This window comes from Ambystoma mexicanum, chromosome 10, assembly GCF_040938575.1.
Source record: "Ambystoma mexicanum isolate Mex_15411 chromosome 10, UKY_AmexF1_1, whole genome shotgun sequence".
NCBI lineage: Eukaryota > Metazoa > Chordata > Amphibia > Caudata > Ambystomatidae > Ambystoma > Ambystoma mexicanum.
Genome location: NC_090932.1, coordinates 309,376,983 through 309,391,853, shown reverse-complemented (window position 1 = coordinate 309,391,853; position 14,871 = coordinate 309,376,983). Strand labels below are relative to the sequence as shown.

Below are 14,871 nucleotides of genomic sequence, written 5' to 3'. Positions count from 1 at the left end.
AAACATCAGATAAGGGCTGCCTTTGTAGGACAGCCACCTTGATGTGTGATTGACAGCTAGGCTGTGAATGAATGGGAGAAACCCTGTATAAAAGGCAATGTCTTTTGCTTGCAAGGCAGAGATGACCAATGGACGAAGGAATCAGAAGAAGAACTTGGAACAGACACTTGCTGCAACTCCTGGACCTTTGGTTTTCCTGGTGAAGTCCTGCTGCAGTGCTGAAGCTCTGCATTCGCCTCGACTAGAAAAGACCTGTTAGGCAGAATCCTGTGCAGTTCCCTTAGGGAGCACTACAGAAGGTTAAGACTACAGGTGAGAGCAATAAATCCCCTTTGGTATCAGTCTGTTCTACAAAGATTTAGTTGGTAGCTGTGGCTGAGCAGTCACACTTATCTCAAGAGGGAGATGAGCAGTATTCAGGGTTTACACAATAGGCCTTCAGTACTATGGCACAAGGAAAAAATGACCAAAGCTTTGTATCAAAAAGAATATATATATATTTCTGATGTTTGTTAATCTGCTTAGAATCACATGCTGTGCATAGGTCCGACATCCAGTGGTCACAGCGGAGTATTGCATTTTGTTTTTCGTAGTCGAAAAGGGGACGTCGACAAGGTGTGTCTGTAACACTATCCCTATAGTGACGTTTGTTGTACCCACAATCCCTCACGCGTCGAGGTCCCTCAGATTGTTTTTTTCCGCCCAGCTACTGGTCGCCTTTACGCGGAGCTCCTCGAGAGACATTGTAGATTTCATCTCCTCGACCTTTGGTCGTTTTCCTATATTAATATAGAACATATCGATCCCCCCCTCGACGCTGTTGTGAAGCTGTCTCCGCCGAGCAAGATCTTCGACGGAGGGGACGAGCGGAGGAGATCCTTCGGCGTTGCCGAACACGTGGCCTGGCCTCGCAGGCCATATACAGTAGGGAGAGTGGGGGTTGTGGGACATCTCTAATTCTTTGCTGAGAATGCCTTTCCTTTTCCCCTTCCTTTCCCTTGGGGTGGTTATCACGTTTTATTGCCTCGGCTATGGAGAGGACACCCTTTAGGTTTTGTCCGCTTTGCAAGGGCAAGTTTACTTGGAAGGACAAGCATTCACGGTGTAACCGCTGCTTGCCCCTCGATCACAAGGAGGAAGGTTGCACGGCTTGTCGGCTTCTTAAGCCGAAGACTCTAAAAGACCGTAGGGTCAAAAGGTGGGCGGCCTACGCTATGTCGAAGGCCGACGCTCCACCCACCGTCGCTACCTCCGACAGTGACGAGGAACGTGATACCACGACCTCCGCTACGGAAGTCGTAAACCCCCCTAGAGAGCGCACACGCGCTTAGTCGTCTGTCCCCGGCCCCGACGGGCTCGGCTCACGCCCTGCTTATGGGGATGAACAACCCGGCGACACTGACGCACACAAGACCACACATAAGCACACAACCCATGGCTCGTCTTTGCCGAAGGCAAAGAGAGCATCAGCGCCCAAGGAGTCGCAGGTTTCACCGGCGGCCTCCTTGAACCGTTCGGGTTCGAAGCCCCTCTCGCAACCGCAGCCGCGACCAGCGACTGGGCTTTCGGCAAATAAGGGCGCCGCCCCCAAATCATCGGCCGGAGCGCATCAGCAGAAGGCGCATGCCGCCGTAGAGCGTTCGACACCCGTAACGTCGAAACCACAGCTTTCCGCTGACAAACGAGTCGCTGAGAGCTTGGCGAGGATCGTGGTAGCCGACGCCCACAAGCGTACGCCGAAAGACACGTCGAGCGCTACGCAAAGGTCGAAAGACACGCCGAAAACACAGGGACGATCTCCTTCAGTCGAAGGGATTCCTAGCACACCTGAAGGCTTTTCGGAGGGCGACGGGACACTTTCCTCGACGTTATGGGAGAGGTCGAGTTGTTTTCAGCTACAACACACCAATTTTCCCCCACTAGACCGCTCAGGGGTACCCCATGAAACCATGGAAAGGCTCCATCTCTGCATGGAAAGAATGGAGAGGTTTATGAATGCCCAAAACCCTCCCACTCCAAAGAGAATAAGAGAAGGGCCTCAGGAGGACCCCAGGGCCAAAATTCCAAGATTAGTCAATCCTCACCAGGACACAGCCTCAGACTTCCACAGTGTGTATGACCTCATTGGGGAAGAACATTATCTTGAGGAAGAGGATGATTTTATGGACGAGGAAGACGGACTGAACCAGGAGGAAGGTCTGGAAGACAGCCCAGACTTGGTTACCAGAAGGCTTTGGGTAAAATCCAGAAGAAGGACCTTCTCACCCCTGGCAATCACCATCAATATATTCAGACACTGATGTCCTAAACCTAAATCCTCCCGACATTTCACCTGTTAGAAATACGTCTCCCATTGACGATCAACCCACATTTAATGCCCTGTTGCGCAGAGCAGCAGCACACTTCGAACTGGACACTGGGGAGCTCTCCCCTGAATTAGACTTTGTAGAAAGGGTAATTAAGGAGAAACCCCCGGTCAGTCAGACAATTCCCCTCCTCGCTTCGGTGAAGAGAAGAATCATCCCTTCGCTGTCCACACCCGCACTAATCAGAGGGGTCAATCCTAGAATTGAAAAACTTTTCACTCCTTCACCCTCAGACCCGCTGTACATCAGGGGACATTCCATTCCGGATTCCCTGGTAGTAACCAACACAAGAAAGAGGGCAGGGGTACCACTTTCCACCAGTGAGGCGCCACCTGACAAGGAGGGCAAGCGGCTATATGCCCTTGCAAAAAGAATTACATCCTCGGCCGCCTTTTCGGCAAGAATTGCCAACAACAATTCTTTGCTCGCTAGCTATGCGGACGCGCAGTGGGCCAAACTGCGCAAAGACGCCGAAGAAGCGCCGGAACCATTACGTACATGCCTGCTTTCAACTATTGGCGAAGGAACCCAGGTCAACCAGTGTATTGTAAAGAGCTCTCTGGATGCGGCAGAAACTGCGGGACGTTCCCTAGTTCAGGGAATAGTCCTAAAACGACACGTATGGCTGCGCAACTCAGGGTTCAAACCGGAGACACAGGCGTCTTTAATAAATAAACCTGTTGAAGACTCAAACCTCTTCGGGAAAGCGGTGGATGAGGCTCTGGAGATGGCTAAAAAAGAGTTCGATACGATCAAAACTCTTGACCAAATCTCTAAGCCCGCTACCAGGCGCGGCTATGGCAATAAACGCTTTTTTCGTGGCCAACGCCAACAACAAAACCAGCAGCAACAGTACCCTGCCACCAATTTCCAGACCAATAGTGGCCAGTACAGCCAAAGAGGACAGCGCCGGGGCAAAGGAAGAGGGCGAGGGTCCACCCCCAGAGGTTCCCAAGCCCCTAACAACACGAAGTGACGCGAAGATTCGCGTCCCCTCCCATGCAACACCGGTCGGGGGCCGGATAACATCCTTTCTTCCAGCATGGGAGGGTATAACGTCAGACCGCTGGGTACTTTCCACCGTAGCCCACGGATACTGCATCGAATTCAACAGTTCCCCAACATACAAACCCCGAGGGGACGACGCATGTCACCGGAACATCTTGCCATACTTCTGCAAGAAGTACAACAACTGCTGGAAAAAGGAGCCATAGAGGTCGTGCCTCTATCTCAGGTAACGGAAGGTATTTATTCAGGGTACTTCCTTGTACCCAAAAAGGACCTAACCATGCGCCCTGTATTAGATCTGCGCCCAGCGAACAAGTTCATCAAACCCCAAAAGTTTTGTATGGTGACCCTACAGGAAGTAATCCCACTGCTATCACAGGGAGATTACATGACAACATTGGACATGAAAGATGCATACTTTCATAGTTTAATGTTGCCAGCGCACAGAAAATACCTCCGGTTCATGATAGAGGGCAAACACTACCAGTTCAGAGTGCTACCCTTCGGGATAGCATCAGCACCGAGGGTATTCATGGAGGTACTGGCAGTGGCAGCGGCCCACCTGCGCAGGTTGTCCATCCCAGTTTACCCTTACCTCGACGACTGGCTCATAACAGGGGATTCTTACGAAACATGCTTCTCCAATTCCCAGAAGACTGTAGACCTTTTGTTCCAGTTGGGCTTCTCCATCAACGAAAAGAAATCCAGCCTAGACCCCAGCCAAATCAAACAATTCCTAGGGGCCCTAATTCAAACAAAGGACGGCCTCGTCTTCCCCTCCAAAGAGAGGGTCCAAAACATGTTTCAGATACCTCAATATGTGGCCGGTCGAGAGGTGACGGTACGCAAAGCAATGCGCTTGCTAGGCATGATGGCGTCGTGTATTTATTTGGTACCTCACGCGCGCCTGCGCATGCACCCAATGCAGGAGTGGGTCAACAGCCAGTGGTGTTAGGCCAGCGGACTATGGGACAACCTAGTAGTGGTCTCGCAGGCCTTAGTTCTCTCGCTACGGTGGTGGACAAAAGAAAACCTAGAAAAAGGGAAACCCTTTGCCACACCCGCGGCGGAAGACACTCTAACCACAGACACATCCCTCACAGGATGGGGGGCTCACCTATCCCATCAAACTGCTCACGGGGAGTGGACTCCGAACGTAGCATCCAAACACATCAATCTTCTGGAGCTACTAGCGGTGTTCAAGGCGCTAAAAGCCTTCAAGGAACACCTACAAGGCAGGACAGTGATGGTCCTTACAGACAGCACCACAGCCATGTATTACATCAACAAACAGGGGGGAACCCACTCTCCAGGACTGTCCAAACTGGCCCAAAACATATGGAAGTGGGCTCTCAAACAGAATATGTTCCTTCTGTCACAACATGTACCAGGGGAACTCAATCTGCTGGCAGACAAACTCAGCAGAGATTTCCCCCTGCCCGAAGAGTACGAATGGCGTCTGCACGAAGCCATCGAATTCGACGTCTTCACGCAATGGGGGTTCCCAGAAATAGACCTGTTCGCAACCCTGGAGAACTCACAATGCCAAAGTTACGCCTCCAGGTACCCCCAGAACCAATCCAAGGGGAACGGTCTTTCGATTCAATGGTCAGGGAGATTTGTTTACACTTTTCCCCCGACTCCCCTTCTCAACAAGGTAGTGCACAAGATGCACCAGGAACAAGTAACCATGATACTAGTGGCCCCAATGTGGGCCCGACAGCCATGGTTCGCTCACTTGATGGAGATGTCTCTATCTCCCCCAGTGAAACTCCCCTGCCCGTACAACATGCTGTCACAAGACAGGGGCAGGACTCTGCATCCATGCCCCCAGAACATGAACTTAGCAGCCTGGCTCCTGAGATCATAGAATTTGGACATCTACAGCAGAGATGCATGGACATCCTCAGGGAAGCCAGAAAACCTAACACTCGCCACTGCTATTCTAGCAAATGGAAGAGATTTGTCATTTGGTGCAGAGGAAAGACCATCAACCCAATTGACTGCTCTCCCACACATATTATTCTATACCTGACCCACTTATTGGATTCAGGTCTAGTGTTCAATTCCATTAAAGTCCACCTAGCGGCACTTTCTGCATACACCACTTCCCAACTCAAAGTGTCGTGGTGGAAGATCCCTGTTATAAAGGCCTTCAAGGAGGGAGTAAAGAGAATACACCCCCCGATAGCTGACCCAGCTCCCGGATGGGACCTTAACGTGGTACTTACCAAACTCATGGGCTCACCATTTGAACCCATGCACAAAGCATCTCTTAAAGACCTCACTCTTAAGACTGCTTTTCTAATAGCTATCACCTCCATCAGGAGAGTAAGTGAACTACAGGCTCTTTCTGTTCTAGACCCCTTTGTTACAGTTCACAAAGATAAAGTGGTTCTACGCACTCACCCAAGGTTTGCTCCAAAGTTCATCTCAAAATTCCATGTAAACCAGTCTATAGAACTACCAGCGTTCTTTCAAAATCCTTCCAACTTGGGAGAAAGGACTCTGCACACGCTAGATGTGCGCAGAGCGGTCATGTTCTACATGGAAAGAACCAGACCACTGAGGAAGACTAATCAGTTCTTCGTCTCGGTGGCAGCAGGAAGAGAAGGGGATGCAGTTTCAAAGTCCACTATTTCTAGATGGATTGTTCAATGCATCACTCTCTGCTATACTCTTGCTAAGAGAGAACTGCCCTTTAGGCCAAGAGCACATTCTACTCGAGGCACGGGGGCGTCCATAGCATTCATTGCAAATGTTCCCCTTGAGTCCATCTGCAAAGCGGCTACCTGGAGTTCTGTGCACACCTTTACAAAACACTACTGTCTAGATGCACACTCTAGATCTGACTCCCAGGTGGGACAGGCAGTATTAAGACATCTTTTCTCTACTGTTCCTTCTCATAACCCACCGCCAACTCCGGGTACTGCTCGCTAGTCTATGCACAGCATGTGATTCTAAGCAGATTAACAAACATCAGAAGACAATGCATTACTTACCGTAAAAGCATTTCTGATGGTTGTATCTGCTTAGATTCACATGCGCCCACCCTTCCTCCCCGCTTGGATGGAAGGAACATAGACATCTTTCTATATTTCTCTTTTCTGTACTCACTCACGTCTAGAAGGCAGAAAAATACAAACAGAGGGACCTCGACGCGTGAGGGATTGTGGGTACAACACACGTCACTATAGGGATAGTGTTACAGACACGCCTTGTCGACGTCCCCTTTTCGACTACGAAAAACAAAATGCAATACTCCGCAGTGACCACTGGATGTCGGACCTATGCACAGCATGTGAATCTAAGCAGATACAACCATCAGAAATGCTTTTACGGTAAGTAATGCATTGTCTTATTTTACACACTTTTAACTCAACACACAAATTACTATCATTAAAGCCATGAAAAGTATACACAACTCCCTATTTAAATTGTAGACAAGTTTGAGCAAGAGTGAAAACTGAGCAAAATGCGACAGTGTAAACCAAGCAGAAATGGCACTTTAACAATTTCTTCAGAGGGCGGGAAAGGTCAAGTTATACAGGGTTAGACTCCTAAACACACCAGCAACACTTCCCAATTGGATTGTGAACAAGTTAGGCAAGGTAGTACTTTAGCATAAGCAATACTTGGGTGAAAACCGAGTAAAATGGCACTTCAACAATATATAAAAGAGAAAGAAAGGTGGGAGGGGTCTGGTTGTCCTGATTGGACAGCCAAATGCCCCTTTTTTCTGTAAAATGCTGAGAGAGATTGTAGAAGAGTGTGTGCTGGAACTGTATTAAAGGTGAGGCTTCTGTAGTGAAAAGCAAGTCGACCAGTTGAAGCTGAAGTAACTGAAGATCATCACCAGAGATGCCTGCAGACCGTTTGCAACACTGTCAAGCGACCACTGCTGTCCTGATAATGTTTTCTGTGCTACAGAGGAGCTCCGACAAGGACGACTCCTCCTCCCCTTTGGCTGTTGGGAACCACCAGTCCCAAGACGAACTTTGAATTGGGCCATCGCCTGAGGTCCTTGGAGTTTCCAGAGCTGAGGAACCCCAATACCAGGAGACCTGCTGCCCACTTAATGTACATCATCATGGAAAGGCTGAATCCGTCCAAATCTTTGCTTAGCCCTCAAGGACACTCCAGAGAACCGATCCAGCTCCCCAGACCCCCTCATCCGAGCATGGGACTGCAGGAAGCATAGGAAACATAGAAGATTGACCAGGGGTATCGTGTTCTTTGTTGGTGCTGCAGAAAAGGTTCCAAAACACAGAGTGAACCAAGAAGTTGCTGAAAATCGTACCTTAGGTCTTCCCACAAGACCTCTGCTGAGAGATCCCATCCATTGACCTGCCTTCAGTCATCAGACCAAGGAATCCGGACGTCTGGTCCAGAGCTGCAACATCGCAGAGCATCCAGCACAAACATTTTCTCATAACCGAAGGTACTCTGGGGGGAAAAAGGTATTACTTAACGGATTCCAGAAAGTCGCTGCAGAACCTTGGAGAGCACATGGAGTTGTCCAGTGCGACCCCCTCTTACTTCTGACTCGAGCCGCTGCTTATGTCCATTTAGAGGGTCCTTTATCATGGGCTCCAACATTGGTTAAGCCTTTTTGTATCTTCTTCTCTAGAGACTAGCGAATATCCACAGGAACCTGGAACTCTGCTGATCAAGACTTTAAACCCGATACGAACAGCCTTTTAGCTAGGGTTGCATTTTTTACTTTAAAGGACTTACTGCACTTCAAACCGCCTCTAGAACCTGAGGTTCTACTAAGAGAACACTAACCATCTGTTTTCCTCTCCAGAAATAACTATCCTATGCAGACTAAGTACAATTAATGTATTATTTTGTGGGTGTGTGCTATTACTGAAAAAACTGACAAACTCCTTTAACAATTTTATGCGTTCAGCAACTACAAACTAAGAAGTAACTTTGAAAGTATACCTATGTGTGATGGTTTATGGTTCTAAGTATTTAACAGTGACTCTTGTGTAAGTAGAATAAATATATATTTTAATATACATTAAAGTGTAATTGTTTCTTTGTGCTTTATTTACTGGGTTCAGTGTCCTGACCTACAGCTCACATCTTCCTCTTAAAATAAGCCTGACTGCTCTTCCACTCTACCAAGGTCCTGAGTTAGTACAGACTGATACGAAGAGTTGGGGGTCTACAAACCACTGTGATAGCCTACTAAAGTCTTACTATTAGTATGACTTTAGGAAAACTCTCCTAACATCTGCTCTCTGTAAAACATGCATGGATCTTTGCTTGCTAATGCTGTATTACAGACGGCTGCAGATAGCTGTATCACGCACCCCTCCAAGGCTCCCATAGAGATGAATTGGGGTGAACAACCCACTGCACTATCTACTGCTTTAAGACACTTGTCCTTGAGGCAACTCCACAAGGAAACCCCTAAGCTTCCTTGGTTTGAAAAACCTAACTTTACTGACCTGCAAAACCCAGAAGAGATCCTTCTGAACCCCCCCCCCCCCCCCAACTTTTGGACCATGAACACTGTATCCTGCCTATACTGCTCAACTCCTAAACTCTGGTGGCCTAGAGCCCCTCTGAACATTGTGAGACTCTCATAAGATATGGTTGGACTCTTTAACGGGTTGAAACAAAGTTATTCAAAGTGATTTAAAGTTTGCATATATGTTTCAGATGGTTTTACAAAGAGAATTGTTTCATTCGTAAGTTATTCTGAAAGTTATTATACCTATGCTCTATAACCTTAAGAATCTTGCAACTGTGTTCTGTGTGTTTGTCTGTTAGTAGCGACCTACCTTCTTAATATTGAACAATGTGCCTTATTGTATATATTAAATGACAATTTTTATGTAACTTTAAGTGTATTAGTGTTTTCTTGAATAAGTGTATGCTCAGACTTCTTTGTACCTTCATAGAGCCCTCCTCCCCTCCTAGACTAAGCTGGCTGCTCAGCAATTCTACTGAACCTCTGTGTGGTGCAGGCCAAACCTAAGAGTTAGATCCCTGTTCATCCAAGGTGGGCTTTTCTAAGTTCTTCACGCAGTACAGTGGCATTAAGGATAGCTGGCATCAGCGTAGGGTGATCGGTTCCCGGTTCCGAAATTGCGCAGCACAGTGTGATCCGTGAATGACGCTTTGTGAGTCAGAGCAGCTTGCGGGGTGGAGCCCAAGCCTCGCCCCCTTATTTTACACAGTGAAAAAGACTTATATTATGTGCATATGCGATAGCTTAAAAGTGTTTATGTAGTACTTTGACATTGCCTATTTATTTAATATTTCTAGCCTTAATGGCAATATTCAAGTTGGTGATTCTGTGTAGGGATCCAATGCTGAAATACTTAAATTGCAGGTATGTAACCAATTCTTTCTGCTATATTTACAATGTTTTACAGAAAACCTTTTGTTTAACTGGGTTGCTCCCTGAGCATGCTACAACGCATTGTGTTTTTACCAATTAGGGGCGGTTTCCTGAATAGCTATCATTTTGCAAGCTATTTAAATAATACACTCCAAGTGTTTGCATTGTAATATTATGTGGGAGATCTAGTGCTCGAGCACCATAGTTTGGGTCTAAGATTGTTCAAGTTCTGGTTAAAAGATTAATAATTAGAAAAAAGGATTTCCATATCATAAAATAGGACAAAAGGGATTACCAAAGGGAGCGAAGTAGGATAGTTATGAGGCAATCATTTTGCACTGGTTAGTCTTTGTTTGTTTCTTTACTGAAAGAGTTTTAAATCTTGTGTTACAGAATCTCAGAGCAGAATCTGGTGCATCCAGTATCCAGAGCAATGTCTGTGCCAGACACTAGTTCTGTGTGGGAGCTCCAAACGCCCATATCACAACCTGCAGGTAAACTTATCTCTTTATGGGTTAATGAGTAACTTTGTATGCATGCTAGCCCTGCTAATTACCTATGTAGTTGTTATGCAAGCTTATATAATGGATACATTCTTCCCATAGAGTTCTCTTTTGAAATGTCATCCAAGTGCAGACTAAGAACCCTTTTTCACAGCCACCAGGTGTTCATTGCAGACTGTCTGTGTCAGTCGAGCCTTTAGTGCTGGAAGTGACATCCCTGGTACCTATGCAGACTCATTTGACACCCCCTTCTATTTATTTTCACAGTAGCAGGTACTGAGTTTATGGAATAGTCCCCTTTACACTTTTGTCTTGCATTTTGTCACCTCCCAACTCTGGCTGCCAGGACTGTTAGGAACCATTTTATTTGTGTACCTATCCTGTACCTACCAGCTGCACCTCCTCAGAGGTATTCTTCCCTTCCTCTCCTTCCCCCAGAAGCTCACTGTCTCCCGAGCCCTGGTTCTCTCGAAGCTGGATTACTGTAACAGCCTCTATCTTAATCTGCCTGCCTCCACTCTCCGCCCTCTGCAACTCATCCAGAACAGAACTGCGAGACTTGTCCTTGGCCTCAAGCCCAGGGACTGTATCTCTCCAGGACTGAAATCTCTACACTGGCTCCCAGTGGCTGCGAGGATAAAGTTCAAAACCCTCTGCATTGTCCACAAGGCCTTCTGGGGCCTGGGTCCTAAATACCTTCAACTCTCTCTTCCCAAATATCTTCCTCCCCGAGCCCTTCGCTCATCCGCCTCCAACTCCCTCATGGTCAGCCGCTTCTCGAAGCAACGAGCTGGGGCTAGATCTCTCTCCGCGGCAGGGGCCTCCCTCTGGAACAGCCTTCCTGCCTCCCTGAAACTTGAGGAGAACCACCTCCGGTTCCGGAAGCACCTCAAAACCTTCCTCTTTGCTTCTGCTTTCTCTCTCCCTCTCCCCTGCTGAACAGCTAATTAAATTCTTCACTAAACTGCACTGATCCTGCAACTTGACCACTCTAAACTGCCTTCGGTCCTGGTCCCAGTCACTGATCCCCTGGAACCCCTCTGCACTACCGGACTGTCTCTGTATCCCTACAGCCCCCCCCCCCCCCTTCCCCAGCACTTGCTCTGCACTTACCTTGCACTTGCCACTAGCAGGCCCTTTTTTTATTTATTACTTACGCCACTTACCTTTACTGCACTTCCCCCCCTCCCCTTCCCCTTGCACTTTTCCCCCCTCCCCCACCCCTGCACTTGCGCGATCTGAATGACACCTGGCCTAGTAGGATCGTTTGTTTTGTCTCCCCTTGTTCCTCCCCTCCCTGCCTCGTCGCGCCTTGAAACACCTGTGTATAGGCGCGTTACAAATACCATATCCTATCATATATCCCTCTTTAGAGTCCTGTGGAACCCGATTTCTTTTTGCTTGTTTAGAACCCTGTCCTGACTTTTTGGAGGTCAGTAAAGCCTCCACTTTTTTGCTCATTCTTGTGGGGAAACTGATTAGTCCCTAAGACTGTCAATACTGAGAGACCATCTCTCTTTATGAATTCTTGTGTTTTTACAATGCACACATCACCTTACAGTAAAGTGTAGTTAGGATACTTAGTATCCCTGTACTATTTTCTTATTTTTAATTTAATTTATTTCTCCAGCATGGGGTCTGGCATGCATTTACATGCTCATGAATATTCCCAGTCGTGAGGCCGGGAATCCTCGGTAAAAGAAAAAAGTTTCACTTTCACTTACAAACTGTATTTCTCCTCTAAACCAATGACTGTCATCTGGGTCATACTGCTCTCAGCCAATGCCAGTCTTCTCCCTAAGTCCCCCCTCTGGCAGCCATCGTCAGATTTTTACCACACGTTTCATTGTTGGGAGTCCTCGAGTCCTATTTTTGTCAAACGTAGCCTGTGTGCTTTCTCTCAATCGGCCGACAAGCAGTGATCTGTTGGTCAGTGAATTTCAACACCTCTCAAGGGTAAGGATCGTCGAGTTTCTGCAAAGTTTCCAGAAGGCCTTCGGCCTACTCCGCACTCTGGACCATGTCGGAAGAGAAGAAAGAGGAAAGCTCCCTTTTCATCTCTGCTCTAGGTGGGACTGCGGAACGTTTTTGTGGAGGACAAACTCCTTCAGTGCCTCTGCTGTCTCCACCAGGACCACAGAGAAGGAGATAGCGAGATCTGCCTCAGGTTCACCAAGAAAACCATGAAGGTTTGTCACAGTAGACCAGCGGAGTGGCTCAGCGCCAAGGCCTCTGCCCTGCACCCAAAAGAGGGGCATGCCTCACCCAGGACCAGCCGGTCCAAGGAGCAAGCTTCTAAGTCCTTTGAGGGCACCCATCCATGGGGGCCCAAGACAAGACCAATCACTGCGAGTCCGTTTCCATCAGGGTCGCCGCGCAAGCGGTTCCTGCAATGGGCAGGTCGTGATCTACCTCGCCACCTGCCTCCATCTCCAGCCATCAATCCAGCTCCTCTTCAGAGAGTAAGTCGGCCAACCTAAGCTGCGTGAGCAGCCCTTGAAGCCTAGGGTGCAGGAGAAGGCGGCCAACCTGGCAAAGAAGGCCCAGGTGGCGCATGACAAATGGTTGTCGACGATCGAGATGGTGGCGGCCGCTCTTTTGAAGGGGCTGACCCTGTTCAGGTAGCCCCGACTTTGCCCAGAGTCTCCCTACCACCGAAGCGGGAAGCCTCTGCCGGGGAGAAAGAAAGGACACTGGAAAAGAGGATGCCGTCACCAAGCCCGAATCTGACCCCTCACGATGCAGGGGTGAGGGACAAGGATTCCTCAGTGAAGGCCATACTCCAAGGCACAAATGTTTCTTCTTTGGACGAGGAAGACCAGGTGTCCATTCACACGATCCATGAGGATGTGGGAGATGATGATGGCGGGAATGCCAATGATGACGCAGGGCCTAATAGGCCTACTTCTTCAACTCTGCCGAGAGATGTATCGCTGGACATCCTTTCAACCCTGTGTTGGAAATTCAGAAAAGGATGCCTCAGAGTCCGGTCCCGGTGGCCCCGGACAAACCTCCAGCCAAAAAGAAGGAGCGCCACCCAACACCGCTGCATCAACCTCCACACCCGCGCTACGTGCCTTCCCTCGTGAGGGACCCAGGCACGGGGCTGTACACGACGACGACATTGTCACGGCGGACGAATCGTCGCAGCAGAGGATGTCTCCACCTGATGAGGTGGGGTTGTTTCATGCCATGGTCGCCATAGTGTCCGAGCTCTTCCCGTTAACGCCCAAGGAGACCGAAAAGAAAGGTTTCCTTTACCAGAGGCGCAAAGCCAAAAAGGGAAACCATCATGGAGATGCCTCTCATGGAAGACGTTTGGGAGGAAGGACTGGCGCTGTTGAAGAACCCTGCCACGGCTTTGAGGGATAGGCTGAAGAAAAAGTACAGGGTGCTGGAGTCCGCACCCAAGTGCCTACGGTTGCAACCGTAGCCGCACCCAGTGGTGGTGGCTGCTGTGAGGAAGAGGTTGTTTAATCTCTCATCATCGTCCTCAGTCCCTCCAGACAGCGAGGGGAAGAAGTTGTTGGATGCCATGGGGAGAAGGGTCATCTACTCCACGGCATCGACCATCAAATCGGCCAACGCACTGGCGATCCTGGCCAGGCACGACAGGGAGCTGTGGTACAAGCTGGCTCCGATTCTGGAGTTCCTACCTGATAAGCGGGTGCAGGAGATCTCCCTTCTCCAGGACGGGGAAGTGGCATTGGACCATGCCATCACAGTGGCCCTGGACATCGCCGACACAGGCTTCCGACAGATGGGGAACGGTGTCTGCCTCCGTCGTCGAGGCTGGCTGTAGGCCACCAATTTCCGCCAGGAGGTCCAAACAAGGGTGTTGGACAGGCCCTTCGAGGGAGACAACCTCTATGGGAAGACCGTCAACAAGTCTTTACAAGCCATCAAGACTGATATGGCCTGGCCCCTGGGTTCTCTCCAACAACATTACTCTTACTTTCGCACCTCAGGCGCAAAGCCCAGCAGATCGACGAAGGGGTTTGGTGGAGGTTCCTTGTCGTACCGTCAGCCCTCCCGCTCAACGACCCAGAAGGCCTACAGGGGCTGTTCCATGGCTTTCGGAGGAAGTGGCCAGCGCCGTTGTCGCCCCCAAGGTGGAACGCAGGTGCTGAAGAAAGACTGAACCGGCACGGATGTCGGGCCCCCAACCAAACACCCTGGTGGGTGTCCGGCTGATGGGATTCTTCGGCGAGTGGAAGATCTCCACCGACGGGTGCTGGATGCCCTTGCCCATGGACATACCCTGGAGTTTCAACAAAAGGGTCTGCTGATCCTTTCAGTGACCCAGCAGGAGCAGCATGTTCCTCAGCTCTTGCTGGATGTACGGGCCATGCTAGGAAAAGAGCCGATGGGGCTGGCTCCGGAGTCTACTCCAGATACTTCAGTAAAAAAGAAGACTGGGGGCTGGAGACCTATTCTAAACCTGCAGTTTCTCAAGTCCCAAATATTCAGGATGGTCCCGTTGCAGCACTTGCTCGGCCAGCTGGAGGAAGGAGACTTCTTGCCGTCGCTGGAGCTGGAACACTCATACTTCCGATGCTTCCTGTGGATGTGGACGTGGAAGTTCCTAGGTTTTGTGGTACAAAGAAGACACTACCAATTCCAGACCCTCCCTTTT

The 14,871-nt window shown here is 49.2% G+C and overlaps 1 protein-coding gene across 5 annotated transcripts in view; it reads left to right on the top strand.

The window, feature by feature from the left end:
• GIGYF2 (GRB10 interacting GYF protein 2) overlaps window positions 1-14,871 on the top strand; it is a 2,415,541-nt gene that overhangs the window by 1,702,355 nt on the left and 698,315 nt on the right. For all 5 annotated transcript variants that reach the window (XM_069617902.1, XM_069617899.1, XM_069617900.1 and 2 more), the window contains one exon: window positions 10,126-10,226. In XM_069617902.1, coding sequence (XP_069474003.1) covers window positions 10,126-10,226 — 101 coding nt within the window. The remainder of the gene's footprint in view (window positions 1-10,125; window positions 10,227-14,871) is intronic.